Source organism: Terrapene carolina, unplaced genomic scaffold (assembly GCF_002925995.2).
Source record: "Terrapene carolina triunguis isolate 2854851 unplaced genomic scaffold, T_m_triunguis-2.0 Scaffold111, whole genome shotgun sequence".
Lineage (NCBI taxonomy): Eukaryota > Metazoa > Chordata > Testudines > Emydidae > Terrapene > Terrapene triunguis.
This window is the reverse complement of record NW_020664462.1, coordinates 27,429,081-27,450,825: the sequence shown is the minus strand read 5'-3', so window position 1 is coordinate 27,450,825 and position 21,745 is coordinate 27,429,081. Positions and strand designations below refer to the sequence as shown.

The window sequence follows — 21,745 nt, the reverse complement described above, 5'->3', positions numbered from 1 at the left end:
CCAGGTCATAAAACATCAGAATATCTACTTTCATTTAAAAAAAAGATTCTAGCTCTCATGGTTGCAAAGAAAACCTGAATGCTTAAAAACCAGAAAGCAAATAAAAGAGAACCCAAACTTCTTATTAAAAAACTGTATATTTTAAGCCAATCTCATGTTTTTGAGGGGCCTGACTCATGATTTTTGAGCAATTGGGGATGCCACTACTGCAAAAGTGGGAGTACTAATGTAGACAAAGTTCCAGCTAATGACAGCATTTAAACCACCATTTCATATAGATCTAGTGGTAACTGCAGAATTAGAAGATCTGGTGCTTAAAACATCAGATGCTGCAATGGAGCCCTGACTACACTAGAACTGCCACTACTGGAGCTAAGTTGGTGGTAATAACTTTGGATATTTTTACCAAGAACCCTAGCATGGCCCACCCCCTAGTGCAAGTAGCTTACATACCTATTCAGGCCTACACTAAAACTGCAAACAAGGGAGCCATTCGCGATGTCCACTTTGCTGAGGCAGACATTTGATACTTAATAACTAAATATTTCATGTAGGCCATAGAACAGGCAATGGGCCCTGTTTTAAAATTCTGTCAGGATGGATCTGAACTACTGCATTGTACCCTCACATCTAGGTTCAGCTCTAGAGAAATTTAGGATTGTACAGTCCAGCCTGCTTTAAAGGCACACAAAGATTACAGGATCCCAGCTAATTACTGTACCTCCCTCTGTCATAGCTACAGTTCATTTGTGACTCCTCAACTCGTGTTTCCAACTATTTCACCTCCAGGAGTCTTTTATGTGTATCAAATTATTGGAATAGCTCCTTCAAAGTAACATTTTACCTTGACAGCAAGAACTAAAAGGCGTTTTCCTCAATAAGGGTAAAAAATATAGTTCTCAAAAACCTGTACCAATATTAAAGGCTAGATTGTGTGAAGTGGGAGGATTTAGTTGGAAGGTGCAGGGAATCTCCACCTCCACAGTCTCAGGCCTGTGTACAATAGAACTAGTACAATTTATGCCAATCTTCACTCCGACTACTTTAATTCCAGGTTCCTCCTCCTCCTATCAGCAATTTTCCACCTTTGACTCAGCTCTTTGGAGCAATGACCATCTCTTCCTATATGTTTTTCTAGCACTAGCACAATGAATCCCTAATCTGGATTGGCTGCTACCACAATACAAATATTAATCAACTCTCACATAAGAGAAAAACTAAGGGGGATCTGTATTCTGTGTTGGGCTACTAGCACCAGATATGGAACTATTTGCTAACACTGATCATGTGACTGAGGAGTGTGTATTTGGAAACCCCATCCACAGCCAAAACTGCAGAGTGAAATGCCAACCAGCAGTATTTGGTTTGATTTCCACTGCCCTGGTCATGCAGGGTAGATCACTCACACGCCCCACACGGTAGAATTTTGTCCAAAGTAGGGTAGTCCTGGAAATATTTAGTACAAATTAATGTGTTATTTTCACTATTTATTTTTAAAACAGTGACAAGTAATTTATAAAAAGAACAGGAGTACTTGTGGCACCTTAGAGACTAACAAATTTATTTGAGCATAAGCTTTCGTGGGCTACAGCCTACTTCATCGGATGCATGTAGTGGAAAATACAGTAGGAAGATGTGTGTGTGTGTGTGTGTATATATACACACGCACACACACAGAGAGAACATGAAACAATGGGTGTCACCATACACACTATAAGGAGAGTGATCAGTTAAGTTGAGCTTTTATCAGAAGGAGGGAAAAAAACACCTGTTTTTAGTTGTAGTAAGATGAGGCCCTGAAATATAAATCCTTGTATCAGAGGCCTAGTCTGAGGCCTGAAGCCTGAACCAAAGTACTTCCAGGCACTGCTAAGCAAAAGCTGGGCTGTGAGCCAGAGGCAGGCCCCGCTCACAGAAGTTGGCGAGAAGAAGGTTGTTAGAAGCAGGTGCTTAACATATAAGTGCTAATAAGAGGAACCTGTGCCAAGATGGCACCTGGACAGCCCAATACAAGGACACTCCATAGACATAACAAGGAACAGGCAGGTGCATCTTAAAGACAGGACAGCATGATGGATAGATCTGTATGTCTGGAACAACATGATCAAAGGGGAGACAGCACCCTAATGAGCCAAGAGGCTGTACCTCAATACGTCAGGAGGGATGAGTAATTTGTCCTGTAACTGTATAAAAGTAGGTCCCAGAGTGCGTATCTTTGGCCAGCCTAGTGGGCAGTGGAAAGTCCCGCCACTGACTGAACTGTGTCCATTGCCAGGGGGCACATATTCATAGTATGTCCTGTAGAGTCTATAGGAAACTATTACTGTGCTTCGTTTGACAATAAACCTGGCTCGGGTTCCTTCATACCTTACTAGAGTCTGTGGTCATTGGGGGTTCTCTCGGGGTCTGCTGTGTCAGCTATCTGCGCAGAGCTGGGGCAGCACACAGAGGGAACACGCACGCAGCCGACTGTTATCATCATCGAACAAGAGCAGAGCACCACACCGGTAGCTACTGACAACAGTAGTGGTAATGAAAATGGCCCATTTCCAGCAATTGACAAGGAGATATGAGGAACTGTGGGGAGGGGGAAATAAGCATGGGGAATTAGTTTTACTTTGTGTAATGGCCCATCCACTCCCAATCTTTGTTCAAGCCTAATTTAATGGTGTCCAATTTGCAAATTAATTCCAATTCAGCAGTCTCTCGTTGGAGTCTGTTTTTGAAGTTTTTTTGTTGTAATATTGCAACTTTTAGGTCTGTAATCGAATGGCCAGGGAGATAGAAGTGTTCTCCAACTGGTTTTTGAATGCTATAATTCTTGACGTCTGATTTGTGTCCATTTATTCTTTTACGTAGAGACTGTCCGGCTTGGCCAATGTACATGGCAGAGGGGCATTGCTGGCACATCTCTCCTGCTGATAAAAGCTCAACTTAACTGATCACACTATAGTGTGTATAGTAACACCCATTGTTTCATGTTCTCTGTGTGTGTGTGTATATATATATATATTCCTACTGTATTTTCCACTACATGCATTGGATGAAGTAGGCTGTAGCCCATGAAAGCTTATGTTCAAATAAATTTGTTAGTCTCTTAGGTGCCACAAGTACTCCTGTTCTTTTTGCGGATACAGACTAACACGGCTACTACTCTGAAACAAGTAATTTATAGCAATTGAAGCAACTTTTAATCTCTGTCATCCCAGTATAAACCTGGAGTATCTCCAAGGTAACTTCATGATAATTTCTCTGGATTTACCCCAGGTAAGAGAAATCACAATCACAACCCATTATTTCTAGGAAAAGCGAAGTGATAACACCCACCTGGAGAAGTTGGCCAGAAAACTAAATGTGCATAGTCAGCCTCTTTCATGCTAAAGTAAACAGTGCTACACCATATCAATTTTCAGAGTCTAAAGTCTAAACTAATAAAATTGTCACAGAGGTAAAAAAGCAAATTACACCAAACTATTAGCAGCTCACTTAAATTTCTGAAATTTTTCTTAGTTTAACCCCCATAGCAGAAGAGTCAGCCATACACAGGCAGTCAGTTGTGTAGAGTCTCACTGACTACTACGTGTCTCTATGCAAGGTGTGTGTGTCCCCGCCCATGAATACCAGCTTGGACGCTCACGCCCCATTCATTATTACTAATCAAGAAAAAATGAGAACAGTTTAAGAAACAGAGGGGAAACCCCCATACTGTGATGAAACAGCTGTAAAACTGTGCATTAAAACGAGATCCTTTGCCACTCCTTTTAAGCCATCATATATACTTTTCTTTAAGAGATCACAATTTTTCTTGTGTCATATTCAGTGCATAGACATTTTCATACTTCAGAGCTATAAGGAATTTGACAAGTAAACCTATTAAAGTTATAACATTTTAATCTTTATGTTTGATAAACACAAACCAAAGTTGTACAGGTTGATAATGGTAAACTCAACATTAGTTGAATTTATAGTTATAAATGTCCTTCCAAAACAAATGGATATATAGGTGGATGTATTGTAGAAATATAATAAACTACATGGTTGGGCCTAGATAAGCTGGTGATTCTCAAACATCAGCACCATCTGCATAAAGTTAAAACTTAAATCTGCTCTCCTAAATTCCTGTTCATCCTTCTTATGACACTTTTTCCAAAAAGTGCAGAGAATGGTAGATAAAATAAGTATCTAACAAGGCACGACAGTAGCTCTGATGGAGCTAAACGGCAGAGATCTAAATTCTAATAAAAAAATGAAGTTTAGCAATTATTGCCAGCAATCATGTCAAGCAGGCCATAGGAAACTGTAGCGGTGCAGCTGGAGAAGGGCAAGATTCTGCAAGCCAGAGAAGGCAATGGAACTCATCCAGCTTTGATTATTTATGGCATGCTGATGAAGGAACAACCTTTCCATATGAGGAACAGCTTTAAAGTTGAACAGTGAAGCTGAAACAGTTTTAGAAAGGAAGAAAACAAACAAACAAAAACAGAGTACCAAAAACTACAGCTACAAAAACAATGACATTCATTTCAATAATTTTAAAAATCTTTTATGTGCAAAAACAGATGTTAACTTGTCCAACTTTGAGGTAAACAGCAAACTGTATTCATGACAACCACTTTGTTTAGCAGTAAATTTGTTCTATTTAATGGTGCTGTAAGGCTTCCACATGTTGCTTCCAAATATTATCATATTGAGTACAAATTCCAAGCAAAAGCACATGTAAAGCAAAGTATATATCTGTAATTAATACTGAACTATTTTCAAATACCCAAAACTTTGTATTTCCTTGCACAGGCTATTATAATCATAAAAACCTGAAATTTATAAAATATGTCTCAACCTTTTTGTTTTAGTGACTGATTATAAGCACTCAAGATGACACTGAGAAGTCGCTTAGAACCATGGTCTCATCTGCCTTTAAACTGATGAAATATGTGGATCTTTTATGCCTCTCTGGCTCTTTTACCCAGTGTCAAGGGGCTGAATGAAGGGGGAGTGAGGATCTCATGGCTTGTGAAGAATTCTAATTCTTACTTTAAAAGAAAAATCACCACAGATGTTTTTATTTTTTATATTATATATAAAGATGAAAATTAGTATTTGTTATTGTTTGGTGAACAAAAAAAGAGGGTAAATGTGTGTGCTTGCCCTTCCATCTTGCTGGCTCTGTTGCAGCAGCATTTTGTCAAATATTTTCTTAGGATTTTTTCAAGAACTGCTCTGACATCACTAATGCTATTCCTGAACAGAAGGAAGAGAATAAAGCTGTATCTATTTAAGCTCGTTTAAAAATACATTGGAAGGAAAGGGGATTTTTTTTGGGGGAGGGCGGAATTAATATTTGCAATAAAAAAACCATGAGCAGAACAGAAAGGAAGATTTTTTTATTTGCAAGGTTTTGGCTAGATCTTAAAACAAAGGGAGGACAAAAAAATTAAAACCCATGTCCTTTTAAACATGACGGTTGTAACATCTTTAAATTATTATTTAATGAAAACAAAAGGTGAGTGTTACACAATTTCCTTTGATGTGTTTTAACTATATAACTAGAGGAGGAATTATTCTTATATTCTAGAATTTAGTCTCAAAGACACCAGTCTAAACAGTTTGAATTTGAAAATTAGCAAAGGCTAATTCAGAAGTGTCCTTCTCAATGAAAACATGCTAATTCAGGAAAGAATACTTCTTAGTGTAAATACACTGTACTAAATGAAATATACTCCTTGTTTGAAAAGAAACATTCAACTTTAAAAGTATTCCTTTCTACATGTTCTGCACGTTTACTTCACGTATTCAGTAAGAGTACATGTGAAAGTACAATATGGATACACGTTAGCATCAGAGTATGAACAGTTTTTATATCTCCAGGCAGTAGAGATTTACAAGTCATCAAAACCACCCACCAGAACATAAAATAAAGTATTTCAGAACTAGTTGGGCATATGAAAATAGTATCTTTCTGATAAAAGTTAAAGTAATGAAACCACCAAGCATTTGAATCAATGGGAATTTGGAGGGAAGTTGTCAAATTCTACAGGGACTTTTCCCCCTCCTCAAACAATGCCATTTCTGTGAGATTTTTCCTTTTTGTTTTCTATTTTATTTGGCTCCAGTCTCATACTTAAACACCAAACAGCGTTATAGGATAAGGAATGTCATTCAAAAGTTATCGGCTTATCAAACTTTTACTGATGTTACAGAAAACACAGAAAAATCATGTAATATCTTCCAGGATCTCACTATGAGAATCCAACACTTTTTAGGCCCTATCTATGTTCCCATAACCAGGCTAAAGTCTTGGACTTTTCAGAGTTTTAGCAAAGTAGTATGTGCCTACCTCAGACTTTCTATGGATAATTCTTCCATGACTGCACTACCACAGGTACAGCTCGACAGATGGTAGAAATGGAGGAAGCAATAGGGTAAAAGGAGCACCAGCACTTTTATCATTGTGTCATCTTACCTCCTTTGAGCACTGTTAGACAACATAGTACCTAAGCCATCTACATTAGTGTTCCCAAAAGAGTCTAGGTGTAAACAAGGTTTTAGCTCATAGTAGCATAAACAGAACTTTTAGGCAGTGTCTACATTGGCTGGCCAAACAATATGGGAACCCCATTTGGTCACAACAGACTTTAAACAAGGCTTATAACCTTGATTGTTAGTGCAGAAGGAATCAAAGAGCCAGCAGTGTGAAGAATATCAAACTTTTTTTTTTTTTTTTTTTTAATTAAAGAAAGCTTAAGTTCTGAAGACTTCTAAAGAAATCCATAGGAACTCCTTGGAGTTAATACTTTTTCTTGTGGTTTTCTATTGTCCCAGTGTACAACTGTGCTCCATATCTATAAGCATAAAAAAGCATGTACATTAAATCTTAACATGCACTCAGAAAACTGCATGCATATATACATTTCCCATAAAATCTGGAGGCACTGTTAAGACTGAAAATTATATTTTCAATCTGGTTTGTCATTCTGTACAAGAAGAACATTTGTACGCCATTACTTTACAAAGGGCAACATTAATGTCTCTAAGCACAACATAATATAATATCCGTTCCTCCCTTTTTCTTCTTAATTTCAACCTCTAACATTCTGCATACTTGTTTCTGTGAAGGTCCTTGTGCATCAATATTAAGTATGGCATTATATAACAGGCTTGTGTGTACGTGTGTGTGTATATATCTATATATCTATATCTATCTGAAAAGGCCTATGGTGAGAATTAAGAGTTTTGTATTCAGCAAACAAACCTAAACTACATGTAAAACCACTGCAACTGATCACCAAAGAGAATGAGTGAATTAATTGTAAATTTTTGTGACATTGCAAATCAGACACAAATAAATCAGTAACCTTGGAAACGGAATACTTTTCTAGCTGAATTTTGCCACTGCTTCATTTTTCAGCGTTATTAGAAAGTTCAATAACTCCCTGTTTGGAGAATGAATTAAAAATAGTCCAAAGAACAGAGGGGTCTTCACAATTATGATGGTTCTGCCAATGACTGAAAAGCCCCTCTTTTCTTCCAAAAACCTGCTTGCATAAGATGCAGTTATAATCAGCTTTACACCAAATTTGAATTTTTTTATTTTGTGTGGCACAGCCAAAATTTTGCAACTCCTTTCCTGGTTCACTGTTACCTGATGGAATAACCTCACTTTTAGTTAAAGTATCAAAATTATTTTGATGAAGATATATTTGCCTTTTCGGTTTTGGAAAAGCATAGAACTCTTCCTCACAAGTGCCATGTTTGATTGGATTTCGTCTCTCTTTGCGCTGCTTCCAGAAATGAGCTGCATGTTTGATCAGTTCTTCCTGAGCTCCCTTGCCTCCCTGTAGAATTCCTTCTTTTATTCTTCCTGGGAGCTCCTCGCCATGAAAACACAACAAATGAAACTTCATCTCAGCAAAAGATTGTGCAGTAAACTGGCATCTGGCACATTTGATCTGTAATTTGACTTCTGTTTGACTCTGAAATAAATCTTCAAAATTGCATTTATTTCCCCTAAAATAGGAAGAAAAAAAGGAATATGTATGCTACTTCAATACTAGCCATGTTTGGAATTAGAATGGAAATTTCTAATCTTCTAAATTTTAAGAAGTGGAAAAGGAGGAGGAATTTATGGAACATTATATTTACTTTATTAAAACCAGACATTTTTACTGCACCAAAAAATTTAAAATTCTGCACACAATATTTTAAAATTCTGCAAATTTTATTTCTCAAATAAATGTGGAGGCTCCAGCATGGCATTGGTGAGCACAGGCCACTGGCTGCACAGAAGTGGGAGATCACCGTGCAGGCCCCCCCCCCCGGGACACAGACTCAGCAGTCAGGCTGCACCGAACTCTGACACAGTGCAAGGTCCCGGCCTGCCCCTCTGTATGGGCAGGCAGGCTCAGCAAGACAGGATCCAAATGTGGGGGAGCTTACTGTGGGAGGAAGCAGGTGTGGGTTGAGAGGGTTCTGTGTGGGACAATCTGGGTGCGGGTGGCTCAGTGGGAATCCAGGTGCAATCTGGATGCACAGGAGCTTGTTGTGGGTTCTGGGTGCAACAGTAATGGGACTCTGCAGGGGGGTCCAGATGAAGGTGGTTGGGGCTCAGCGGGGGGGGGGGGGGGGGGGGGCCGGGGGGGGGGAGAAGGGGGGGGGGAGGGGGGGGGGGGGGGAGGAGGCTCAGCAGGAGGGTATGAGTATGAGGGGGTCTGGATGCCCGGGGGTTAGGCAGATGGGGGAGCAGCTCCCTGTACAGGGATCCCTCCCCCTGTAGCTGAGGAGCGATGATTAGGGACAGGGGTCTCTGGAGGGGGCAGTCAGGGAACAAGGAACAGGGGGGACCAAAGCAAGTTTGATACAACGCGGTCTCACCTATAACGCGGTGAGATTTTTTGTCTCCCAAAGACCGCGTTATATAGGGGTAGAGGTGTACGATTCTTTTTAAAAATACAAATTGGAAAGAATACAGCTGAGAACAAGGCTAAAAAGTAAGACTAAATATTAGGAAATAGTTTTTAACTGTAAGAAGTCAGGGAATGAAAAAAAAAATCCCAGCTCCACTATCGGTTGTGGTATTATTTTAACAGGAAATATTCAGGACTAGACTAGACACCAATCAGTCAATGATAATTTAGGATTAATAAATCCTGATGGACTACAGGAGGAAAGGGATGGACTAGATGACTGACTAGAGAGGTCTAACAAAATTTGCAAGCAGCTCTGAATCTCACCTTGGAAGAAAAAGTTAATAAAAATAAAAAACTTTTATAGTAAATAGAAGTCCATAAATGACACTGAAATAATGAAATCATTTTCTTATTGCCATTTAACTTGTATATGCACTCACCTCTCTATTGTTTCTTCTGCTCCTTTTATATTTATGTCTCTATTCTTTAAAGCATCTTGCAGTTGCTGTTCACCTGTGGAGTGCTCGGTGCTGATAACAACCCTGTGTACTTCCTTCAGATGGCCAAAGTATACTCTTGCATGGCCAAATACTTTGGCACAAAACTCACAACACACAAGTTTCTTGAGTCTACCTTCATTGTGATGAAGCTTCATGTGAGTGCTTAGGCTTCCTGAATGAACATATGCTTTCTGGCAAATTCGACAGCTATAAGGCCGTCTATTTGTGTGTGTGTTTATGTGGTCCTGAAGATGGTGTTTAAATTGAAAGTTGTGGTTACAGACATGGCACTTATGCCATGGCTTAGGTACAGCAGAAAATAAATTTCTACACAGATCACTTTGTTTAGCAGAAGTGACATCACTCTGCTTATAGCTTAAATATTTATTTGGAAGTGTATCATTTAAGAAAATGTCTTGTTCTATGCAGTCAAGAGTCTGAGTCTCTATTATAGCCGCAGAAGTCAGTGGAGCTAAAGCCTGCATAACTACAGGTTTTGGTCTGATACTACGGTATTTTTTAACTGACTCAGCCCTACCGTTTTTTGATTCATGGGGATCAACTTTTACTCTCTCTTTACCCTCTCTAAATTTATTAATGATGCACTTTCTTCTTTTGGTCTGAAATGCCAATATATCATCTGGGGTTCTTCGTTTTCTGCCTCTTCTCTTAGAGGTGACACAATTCAATTTCTTTAGATTATCAACATCCAGTTTAGTGGCTGGACTGAAGGTATTTTCACGGGGGGCTTGTTTGGAGATTTGTGCAAAAGATATCGCTAGTAGTTTATCATAAACTCTGGTAGAAACATTAAAGGTTTTTACCAAAGGTGGTATTTTTTCACATTCAGGTCTTCGCCCAGGAGTAGATGCAGCCACAGTGTTAGAATTTTGTTTAGATTTACAGAACATTGCATTTTTCATTCTTGAATATGGCAAAATAAGAAGTTTTCCTTTTGGTGCGGACTGAGTCAATTGAACTTCATTGCCAAATATTGCCGGTGACAGGACCGTGACAGAATTTGTAGAATTCACCAGTTTTTCTTTAAGTTTCTCAGATGTTATGACTGAGCCTTTTGTGGCTTCAATAGTTGATTTCATGGAATGTAGATTTATTTTCACAGGATTACTTGGATTCACTGGCTTGGACAAACATTCCTTAATGACAGATGGTCCCAAAATACTATCTTCAGCAGTTTCGGTTTTGTTTAATAAAGGAGATCCAGATTCTACACAGTTGTTTTCACGGAGTAAAGTAGCAACTGTAATTTCAGTAGAACCATGATCAATTAAAATAACTTGTTCAGATGAATCTGTAGTAGAATGAGCTTCAGGAAGATCTCCAGTTGAAGTAGTCATTGCTGGTGTCTGTGATGAAATTTGTACCTTGCTGGGAATCTTGTCATGTGCACTTGAAGAAGAGGTTTGAATTGTTTTTTTGTCAATCAACAATTTATTTTTTACAGATTGATACCTAGGAATAGGTAGTTTGAGGTTTTCAGGAGGGGGCACATTTGATTGTTGGATTCGTTGTGCTGCCAGTGCAGGGGTGATATGTGGTAAAGCTACAAGAGAAAAAGTTCCCTCACGACCAGCAACTTGCATTAGAGTATAGTTTTGTGTTGGCATTATAAGTGGTTTAGAGCTTGCAGATGAAATAGGATTAGTTTGTTCAGGAAGAACAGGTGGAAGACACGACACCACCCCTGATGTTATAACTTTAGGTACCATCTTTGGTGCAATTGTCCTAAACTGACTTTTATTCTGAAAACCTTTTCCACTTCTTATTATCCCAGAAGAGCATTTCCATTTATCTGAAATAATGAAATAAAACACACAAACATGTAATATGATGTATAACAACTTTTTTTTTTAAATTACTTTATCAAAAAGGAACTTGTTTACGAGGGTTTCCATTTCACAAAAGCTTACTAGAAATATCTGGGTATGTAAACCACCACTCGCTTATGTATGGAACTGTTCGCTTTTCATAGACAAACTGAAAGGCAAATAAACCTGAGAAGATTCAAGTAATGTGTTGGCTATACTTAAGCCCCTTCGTTTTCAGTTTTAAAAGATTTTTACCAAAAAATTCCCGGGTTTTACAAAAAGTATTATTCATTTTTTTCTGATATTTACCCTACTTTTGTATCATTCAAATATATTAAAAATAACTTGTTTTATTAGGAAAATACAATACATTGCATGAAATATATGTATTATGATAATACATTAGTCTGCGTGTATATGCAAAGCTGCCTGTTGAAGTAAAGCTATGTATTAGTCTAGAAAATACACACAAACAAACAGGCACGCAAGCTCTGAAGTGCGTGCGCATCTGAGTGCTGACAAATCTCACGCCCACCACGTACACATTTCAAGCTGTTAGCAGATAATGGTATAAAGATTTGACACACTAAAATGGAAAGAAAATGAAAATCTGTATCAGAATACGTTTCAGAACACAAGGAACAAAACAGGAGAAAAGGATGAAGTTGACTGTATGCAATAAAAATGGTGTTGCCCAATTATTAAATGTAAATATTTCTAAGTGTAAGTCTACAATAGTAAACTGTTTATTCAAATGAAAAGTTTTATTTGGGGATTAGGGATATAATAAACACTGATAAATTCCGAGGAAAAATTAAATAAAACAACAACTGAAAATGAAGGGCCCTAGCTATATTTAACACCTGCAAACAAAAATGTTAGTTTCTCTTCATCTGATCAATAATTCTAAAACATTTTCCACTCTACATCATACACTCTCTTCATTTGCAGCACTTATCTTCATCAGCCTCTTCTACACTAGAAAAAATGGTATTAATATTCCAGCAATAATCCTGCTGCACTGGTATTAGGAATGGTGTAAATGCTTGTGTAGACAGGGCTCAGGTATTTTTGGTACCGTGGCATGAAAATGTGCTCAGAGCCGTTCCAATTGTTGTGGACTCTGTCTACAATAAGAGTAAAAATTTTTTTAATGCAAACACACCCATGTTGAGCATGCCTTTCTACCTGCCATGCTATCTTTCAATTCCTTTTTAACACTTGTGGGGTTTTTAGATATAGACAGAACTCATCTGATATTTCAAAGATTACTGCTACAAAACATGTAAATGTAACTTGGGATAAAATGTACTGCCAGCAAAAACTTATAATCACTCTTATTTCTGCCTGTTGAAATGATATGCACTTTGGCTGCATAGCACCAGAGTTCCATTTAAAGCTATGGTTGTAGTTCTATTCCCTTGTGGGACTCTTTTTTAAAAAGCTTTCCTCAGACTTTTATAATGTTTTTACATGTTTTTACAATTAAATCACAGACATTTTAAAAGTGAGTCAACTCCTTTTGTAAGTGTTAATAGAGGAACAAAGAAAAACATGTTGATAAAGAATAAAGCTAATAAACAACAGAAGAAAGTTAAAATATACAAAAGGCAATGGACATGGATCAGCAGAGGCATAAGCCTACCTTTCAGGTAGTATGTGGAAAGACATTAAACGTACGTTGCACTGCACCATTGCCATTTTCACATTACAGCCTCACTGCCTATCAAACAAACTCATTCTCTGCCACCTCAAATTAGCACAGCCTGAGGTTATTGCAGAAAAACTCCTCTCACTTTCTAGGAAGGAGGATGAACCACATGTTGCTCTAGATTTCCTGCTTGAAGTCACTTTGGTTTAAATCAATCCATCCTGTAACTTGGGATAGCTCTCATCCAGATCACTAGATGCTCAGGTTCCAGAAATACAATCTGGTCAGGTCCATTACCTGTAAGGTCCTAGGCCTTCAAGTAATATTGGGAAAAGAGCAAAGTGTGATATTAGGAAAATTCAGTCTTAAACAGAAGGATGTCAAACAGAAAATGTAAAAAAATAAAGTAATACTGAAGGCTACAAGACACCAAAAATGTTCACAGTGAATTACCATGAAGTTATTTAGTAGAGAAGTTTCTGTTATACGTACAGCATTACAAATGTACAAAGACGGAGTGTACCTTTCTTCTAATACACTTCTACCCCAATATAACGCTGTCCTCGGGAGCCAAAAAATCTTACCGTATTATAGGTGAAATCACGTTATATTGAACTTGCTTTGATCCGTCGGAGCGCGCAGCCCCCGCCGCCCCCCGGAGCACTGCTTTACCACGTTATATCAGAAATCGTGTTATATCGGGTCACGTTATATCGGGGTAGAGGTGTACTGACAACTTAACACTTTTATCCTTATATAGCATATTCGCCACATATGTTGAACACCTTACCAATTCATATTACAAGTTACATACATTATTTTTAAAAAGACATTTCATTTTAATCTCCCCCTAAAGGTAGTAATACAGAGGGGTTTTCATGAGAACCCACTGCTCTGCCAGAGTCCCTGGGCACAAAATCAAAGTAAAAAATCTATTCTTAGCTCTTAAACCCTAAACTCTCAGCTGTTAATATTATTGGTAGTATTCAGGCGTTTTGCTTCTTACCCACAATTGTTTTTAAGGTAAGATTTTATGTGGATTTTGAGAAGAAGTACAACATGACTATGTGGATTAATATAATCATTAGCCCAGGCACATAATTCTGAGCTGTAGGCTAGATTCTAAATTTGAAAGTTAACAGTGTAGGTCAAAATGCCTATATTATTTAATGACAGGAGATTAAAGGACGACTATATTTTTCTTTTAGGGGATAGAATCTGCTCTTATTTACTACATTACCTTCACCGTGTATAACAAGGAGTCTGGTAGCACTTTAAAGACTAACAGATTTATTTGGGTATAAGCTTTCATGGGTAAAAAACCTCACTTCTTCAGATGCATCAACAACAAGGCTATAGCAACACTGATGCATCTGAAGAAGTGAGGTTTTCTACCCACAAAAGCTTATGCCCAAATAAATCTGTTAGTCTTTAAAGTGCCACCAGACTCCTTGTTGTTTTTGTGGATATAGACTAACACGGCTATCCCCTGATACTTTTCACCATGTATGGATGTCAAAGAGTTTCTATACAACAGGCAGTTTTTTAGTTTATTACAGTATTCCAAATGAGGTGGTTTCCATTCTCCCTTCAATTTTGGCTTCCTCTGTGGACTCCGTCTTACTATCCCAAAGTCCCATTCAATGAAGTGCACATTCTGAGATGGATGACAACTAGCTTTCTGTTTGCAGTATTGCTATAGCCTTGTTGATCCCAGGTTATTAGAGAGACAAGGTGGCCAAGTCAATATCTTTTATTGGACCAACTTCTGTTGGTGAAAGAGACAAGCTTTGAGCTTACACAGAGCTCTACCAAATAAGAACTTTACCTTTTGTCTAAAGAAGATGACATATCTGAGACAAAAATCCCAGTAACTCCTTGTGACAGACTGACAATATCCTGAACAAACCTTATTGAATCAAATTAAACTTTACTGAATTAAGTTTAGCATCTTTGGAGTTCACTGTATTAAAAATGCAAATATTTATGAACTATTGTGGGATTGTATGGAACCTCTCTAGTAGGAAGTCAAGATTAATGCACTCTCCGGAAAGGACTGTATCTTCAGAGTGATGTGAATGTGAATTTTTAAGATTAAGGGGGTTTCTCTAGGAGGAGAGGGTATATGCTAATATAATTCCTCTTTTTATCAACCCTTTGAAGCCTCCCCCTGGGGAGAGAGGGACCCATTGCACATTAATTATCTGCTTCTGGGAACTCCAGATCAAAGAGCTTTGATCTGTATAAAAGGGTGGACTAAACTTATCATTTGAGTGTGCTTGTTCTGAGCTGAAGTTCTGATGAACTTATAATCACAAGGAAGCCCCTAAGGTGAGGTGCTGAACGAATGTTCTGACCAGAGCCCATGTGAAAGTTGGGAAGAACTCTGGTAAGCTTATTAGGATGCGTGTATGTTTAAAAAAATTTTTTTATATGTTTTCTCTGTAATGCTTTTTACCTTAAGAATAAAGTAGGCTTGCCTAGAAAACTCCAAGTGATAACTTATATCTGTAGGAATCACTCTATTATCAGTCTCTGAAGGGAAAGCAAGCAGGTCTGTTTAGGCAGACTGCCTTTGTTGGGAAATACACAGTGAAGGCAACCTGGACACACCCTGGTTTGAAGGGAGTGAGATGTGGGTCTCCAACCAGAAAGGCAATGGCTGGAGATCTGGAAGCTGAATTGGGTGCCCTTGCTGGATCACCGAGGGGAAATACAGGTGGAGTGGCCCTGAACACTCTAGGACCCAGGAGTCCAGAAACGTCAGGCACCCACAAGAACTATTAATTTTGGGGTATGAGGCACCGTTTGTGGAAACAGATGCATTAGATAGTGGGTATTTTTACATATTGTCCTTTTGTGAAACTCATGTATTTTCTTTATTGCAAACTCAGTAAAATGGTATTTATTAAAAGGAATTCTCTATACAATTCATCATTCTGAAGTGACAGTCTCATGAAGTTCTTAGCCAATAGAATAATAATTCATGAAACAGCCTTTAAAATAATGGATTTTTTAAATCAACTTTTCATATTATGCAGTATATTGTAATGTTAAGCAATGATTTAGCTGAGTTTGAGACAGAGTTTCTATACAAACACTTTTTTCAACTGGTCATAATTTTATCATAAATATTCCTTCCAAGCTGAACCATCCCATGTTTGGTCTCAGTACTGAGTGCTGATTTTTTTGCCAAGCTTGCATTAGATAGTCTAGTGAAGAAGTGTGGGTTGCGGTGTCTTTGGTATTGTAATAGAGCCTTCAGAGAATCACACACTTATATTGCCTCCCAGTGGGAATGCCTTTCAGTCCAGATCCCCACCCGAGGATGGGTTTTAGCTTCACCTCAGGTTTGCAATGTCTTTGCCCCTTATCAGAGTGGGAGTGGGATTGGAACGAGGCTTATGCCCTCCTGCAGCTGGGCCAGTTGGTATGGGAGCCTGGGCCCTCTGATGCCACCAGACACTGATCCAAGGCATGGCACCCTGGAGTGCCCTCGCAACCTTCCCTGAGTCACTTCCTATTATCTGTCCCTTCCCAGGGCTCCAAGTCCAAGACCCTTCCCCAGGAGCCCTCAGGATATGTCTGTCTTCCTCCCCAGCTTCTCCTTCTGAACTGAGTGGTCTCCTTTTAAGCTTCCTCTCCAGTTGGAGCATACCCTGCATGTCTGAAGGGGTGAGATTACCTGGGCCCAGTGCTGCACCCCTTTGGGCCCAGTGCGGGGTCTGCACAGGTATGCAGAGGATACCCAGCTTTATATTTCCCTCTCATCCAACAGCTAGTGTAATTAAGATTCTTATCTAATAATAGAGAGACTGGGGCATCAAAGCCTGTCTCAGGTAGCCACAGCAGCACATGGGACAACAGGGGGAGATATAGGTAGCCTGCTAGAGAAGAGATGGGACCCACTGCCAGGGGAGCTGCTGCTTCTCCATGGCTCCCTTCACCCCCCATCATGGGCCATTCTACCTCTTCCAGGTAAAAGGGAGAATGCTGGATGCTCTCTCTCCTCCCTTGGCTTCCTCCTCTTCTTCCTCCTTTTCCATTAGTGCTGGTGATGGTGGCAACAGAAAGATGGAATGGCAAGGGGATGGCTAGGAAGACACACAGGTGACACCAGTAGGAACTATTCATAGGTAGTGCTGTGGGTGGAGATTGTATGAATACCACCACTTATTATTTTTTGTAATTTAACCAAGGAATACCTGAAACTTGCTATTTTACGTATGGCAGAAAGCATCAAGATGTCAGAAACACTGTTTATTGACAAATGTTAATTTTTAATGGCAACAACTGTATTATGGAAGTATTATATAAGAGGTATTATTATATAAGAGGTAGCTATATGTAGATTGACAGGTAATGCAAAGAGTATAGCGCTCAAGATGTCAGGTGTGACAGTTTTTTTAATTGCATTTAGTGATAAAGAAAGCATGGCAAGCACTGTGGCCACACAGAGGTTCTGAATGACGGAGGAGTTCTGTGGAGAAAATAATATGTGATTGTATAATTAAAGGCTGTATCATAATGGATATGCACTAGGGGGCTGAATTAAATTGTATAAGCAGCCTTAATTCTAGCAATTCCTAACTTTCATGTGCTTGACTTTGCAATCTAAATAAAGTTTTTAACTTTTAAATATATTTGTATTATAGTTGTCCCTGGAAGGTCCTAATCAGGATCGGGGTATCATTGTACTAGGCACTATACAAACACAAGAAAATGCAGTGCTTGCATTGAATTGCTTACAGCTTTAAAAAAAATGCCACATAACACTTAGATACAGTACATAACAGAGTATGGATTCAAAACTGTGTGACTGTATGCATGTTAGAGGCAATTGTATCAGGTAAAGTACTATAGGAGTCCATATTAGAAACCATAATGTTCACTATTCGCATTAAGGAATTAGAGGAAGGCTTAAAATCAATACAGACTACACTTGATCCACACCAAAAGCAGGGGCATCTGAAGAAGTGAGGCTTTTACCCATGAAAGCTTATGCCCAAATAAATCTGTTAGTCTTTAAGGTGCCACCAGACTCCTTGTTGTTACCAAAAGCAGAGGCCCAGCAAACACACAGGAGGACAGAGCAAAGTGCTAAAGTGATCTGGAGAGATTAGCACAATGGATACATGGGATTAAATAAGATTTAACACTTACAAACATAATGTTACCTTCTTGGAATAAAGATGCAAACAGATACTAATTGGAAGAGAAATCATATAGATAGCAGGAAAACAGAAATACTTATGGGTGACAATAAGTAAGAAATTGCAAGGATTTGTCCTTGAAAAAATAAATCCAACATTATTTTTTATTCATATGAACTAAACAGACAGATATCTTGTATAATGCTATAATAAGGTGATAATGCTATCAGTAGCTCTGTTACAAATTACCAATATCTAAAATACTGGGTGTTATTCTGGTCCTCAAAGTTTATGAAGGATATTGAAAAGCAAGAGAAAATACAGAGAAAAACAAATATATAAGATCTAGCTATTATTATGTACATGTACAAAGATTAGAAGATAACATACGAGAAAAGAAATCAATGTATACAATATTTAAAAACTCAAGGGGGACATGATTGCTGTATATAGACACACTAAAGCAAATAAGATGTGAAAAAAGATTATTCACAAAAAGGTAGTACAGAGAGAAAAGGCCTAAAATTTAAAAAAAAAAAAAAAAAACTTTTAGACTATCAGTTGGTATGTTTTTTGTAAAGCTGGAGAAATTGGGCATTGGGACAGTTTTCTCAGGGCTCAATCATAAGCCCTCTTCCTATCCACACAGAAGAGTAAGGGGATTTAGGACTGCCCTCTCTCTTCTGTATGGGCTATACAGGAGATCACCACTGTCACTGGGCTCCTTAGGTTCCAGCTCATGCAAATTGGACTTCCCCCATGAAACAAGGAAGAAGCATCAGACCGTGACTCTCAGAGTAAATTTGATCCAGGACTTGTTACCTCTTACTACAGTCGTAATAGAACAATCCCGTCCTGTCCCTACGGCTACTTGGTAGGACATGAGTGGTGATAATGTAGGTCAACATCCAGGAAACTGGATGACTCAAGATGATCTCTTCTGGCCCTACTATCTATAAATTTTATAGAAGAATATGAGTTTTCGATGTCTGCATGAAATCAAGGCGGCAAAAATACCTTTAAACCACTATACTCTTAGAAGACATTACAGACGGAGAATAATCAACACTTATTTCCTTGGTACTGTTGTCCATTTCAATTAATCAATTAATTCATTTGGAAAATAGTAAACAACAAAAAAAGCCCATCTCACAGTAATTACCTAAGTGAGTGTATGACTGGACCAATAACAGACAAACATGAAACAAGAGAACGATCATCTTGCTTTACATGGAAAATGCAGACTTTAGATTAATAAAATAATTATATGAAGCCCTATTGAATGTGTCATGATATTCCCAGTTTGACGATTTCAAAAGAACTAATCATTTCTAAAGGGAAGTACAAATGGTTGAAATACAGAAGAAAATTGTTGTAACAGAGTCGATATTAAATGTGTGTCAACATTAGCCAGCTATTACATTTTACCAAATCTCCATACCCACAAAATACCTGTGGTTACTGTCTTTCGCTGCAGCATAAGTTTCTTGTGTTTGTTGACACGGCATAGTTTGTTGCACACAATGTTTCTCTGCAGGATTAGCATGCAAAAAAATCACCATCTGCAAAAGCGCTTCAGTCACTTATAAACAGGTCCCAAGATAAGAAATAGAGAAAAGAGACAATAGACAGCTTTATCTTCCAGTTAATGCATTAAAAAAGCTACAACTTCCTACTCTTTGTCATTTTACCTCCACTCAAATAGCACTTTAAAAACTTATATATTAAATGCTAAAGACAAGGTGATAGTTTAATAAATGACTAACGCTGGTTAATGTGATAGACAGGATGATTTAGTTTCAGTGTCATGGCATGCAGTCAACAATACCAAAACAAAAGAAGCTCAAAGAAAACTGAAGTTCCAACAGCTCTTAAATACAGAGGGCTGAAGGCAGTGCTGATTTACACTTCACAGAATCCCACTGACATCAATGGGACTGCACAAGCTAAGTAAATTCAGCACAGAATATCTTGAAAACTGATTCTGATGCACACTATTACAGGCGAGGCTCATAGCAGCACCTATTAAGTTTGCCCAACAATGACCATTATAAGATAATGTTACCATACTTTAACTGTTTGGACTGAAGTTTTTCATGCTAGGTGTTTGACTCATACCGAATTTTTTTGGACATTTTCAGTTGAAATGGTTCAACTTTTTTCAAGAATGAGACTACGGGAAAATATGTTGTTTTGTCAATGTAAAACAATTCCTGCCAACCTTGTCTTTTTAAAAGCTCTAGAGACCCCATGTTCTGTAGCAGAGACTTGAAATTTGCAGTGAGGATGGGGAGCTGTTTGTACATGCTCAGTAGACTTAGATTTTTAGTAGCTTAAATTTCCTGGAGAATCCATCTGCACTGGGCATTCTTCAGCAAATGGTTAAGCATGACTTGCCCTGCAATTGCAGCTGTATGCTGTGAACCATGCCGGTCCAGGCAACCGAACAGAAAGCAGGGAGACTCTCTCTTGGGCAGTGATCCAAATGCAGATGGGACAAGAGCCAGACCTGTGGGAAGAGTCCACTGGGAGAGGGAGCTAGGGGAGGGGAGGGTGGGCAGGAATCAAGACTGGAAGCTGGGAAGGATGGTGAGAGGGAAAATGGAACAAGTAGTTTGGGTGGACGGAGACTGATATAGGAAGCCATTGCAGAGACTGGGACTGGCTGAGCAAAGAGATTTTGAGTAGGAGCCAGGTATGGGACTGGGATTGAAAAAAGTTGCGTGGACAGAAAAAAAGAAGGGAGATCAATCTGATGAGGACTCAGGGTGAAGAATTGGGATTAGCTAGGCAAAGAGATTGGGTCAAGGAGCCAGGGGTGGGGACACTAAAATTTGACAAAAAGCCCAAGGACAGAGATTGGGATTAGGAGCCAGTGGGGCAACTGGACTCCAGTGAGTGGCAGAGAGACAGATCGGATGATGAGTCATGATGTGGGAGAGGCAACTGGGATTGACTGGGGACAAAGATCTGGGGAGAAACTAGGAATGCCTTAGCTAGGAGACTAAGACTGGAAGTAAAAAAGTGAGTTTAAGACTGGCATGAAACACCTAAAGAGTGGAGATTGGGACTGGGTAGGCAAGGAGAGGGACTAGGACAAGGAGTGGGAAAGAAACATGACTGGGACAAGGACAGGTTACAGGGAATGAGGCAGAAGCATTTGTGCCCACCACAGCACACTCCCTTCTAGAGCTTGAGTCTCACCATTCTTCTTCCGATACCAAACATCTGTGAAACCCAGTGGCTAATGACCCATATTGATGGCAACAGGATGCCATATAATGGAATTTCTGGTTGCTTTTTAAAAAACATATACACACAAAAAAAACTATGTTAAAAGAATGTTATTAAGGTTGCATTTCAAGCATTTAAAAGTTAGGAAATGCCAGAATTAAGGTTGCCTGTCCAACCTTAATTCAATCCCCTTGTGCATTATGATAATATATGATCATGTAATTAAAGACTATTTATTTCATAGACCCCTAACTTTATTCAATGCACAAGATGGACCTAATCTGGGGATAAATCAGGGATGCGTATTAAAGGCGGCTGTTATCTGTAGGATCCTTGCTTCATCTGGTGGTAAGTCTGCTGTGAATGAGCCAGGGAATTGCATGAGAAAAGGCAGTCTCAATCCCTGGCTCTGCCAGAATTCCTGTGTGATTCTGGACAAGCCACTTAAACCAGACTTTTCACAGGTGGTCATTAA

General features: G+C 38.8%; 1 protein-coding gene across 1 annotated transcript in view; it reads right to left on the bottom strand.

Annotated features, from left to right (window-relative positions):
• Positions 1 to 6,715: 6,715 nt before the first annotated feature.
• ZNF438 (zinc finger protein 438) overlaps positions 6,716 to 21,745 on the bottom strand; it is a 105,935-nt gene continuing 90,905 nt past the window's right edge. Inside the window, exons 5-6 of the mRNA XM_024214434.3 lie at positions 9,344 to 11,216; positions 6,716 to 8,004 (exon numbers count right to left, since the gene is read on the bottom strand). Coding sequence (XP_024070202.2) covers positions 7,395 to 8,004; positions 9,344 to 11,216 — 2,483 coding nt within the window. The 3' untranslated portion in view covers positions 6,716 to 7,394. The remainder of the gene's footprint in view (positions 8,005 to 9,343; positions 11,217 to 21,745) is intronic.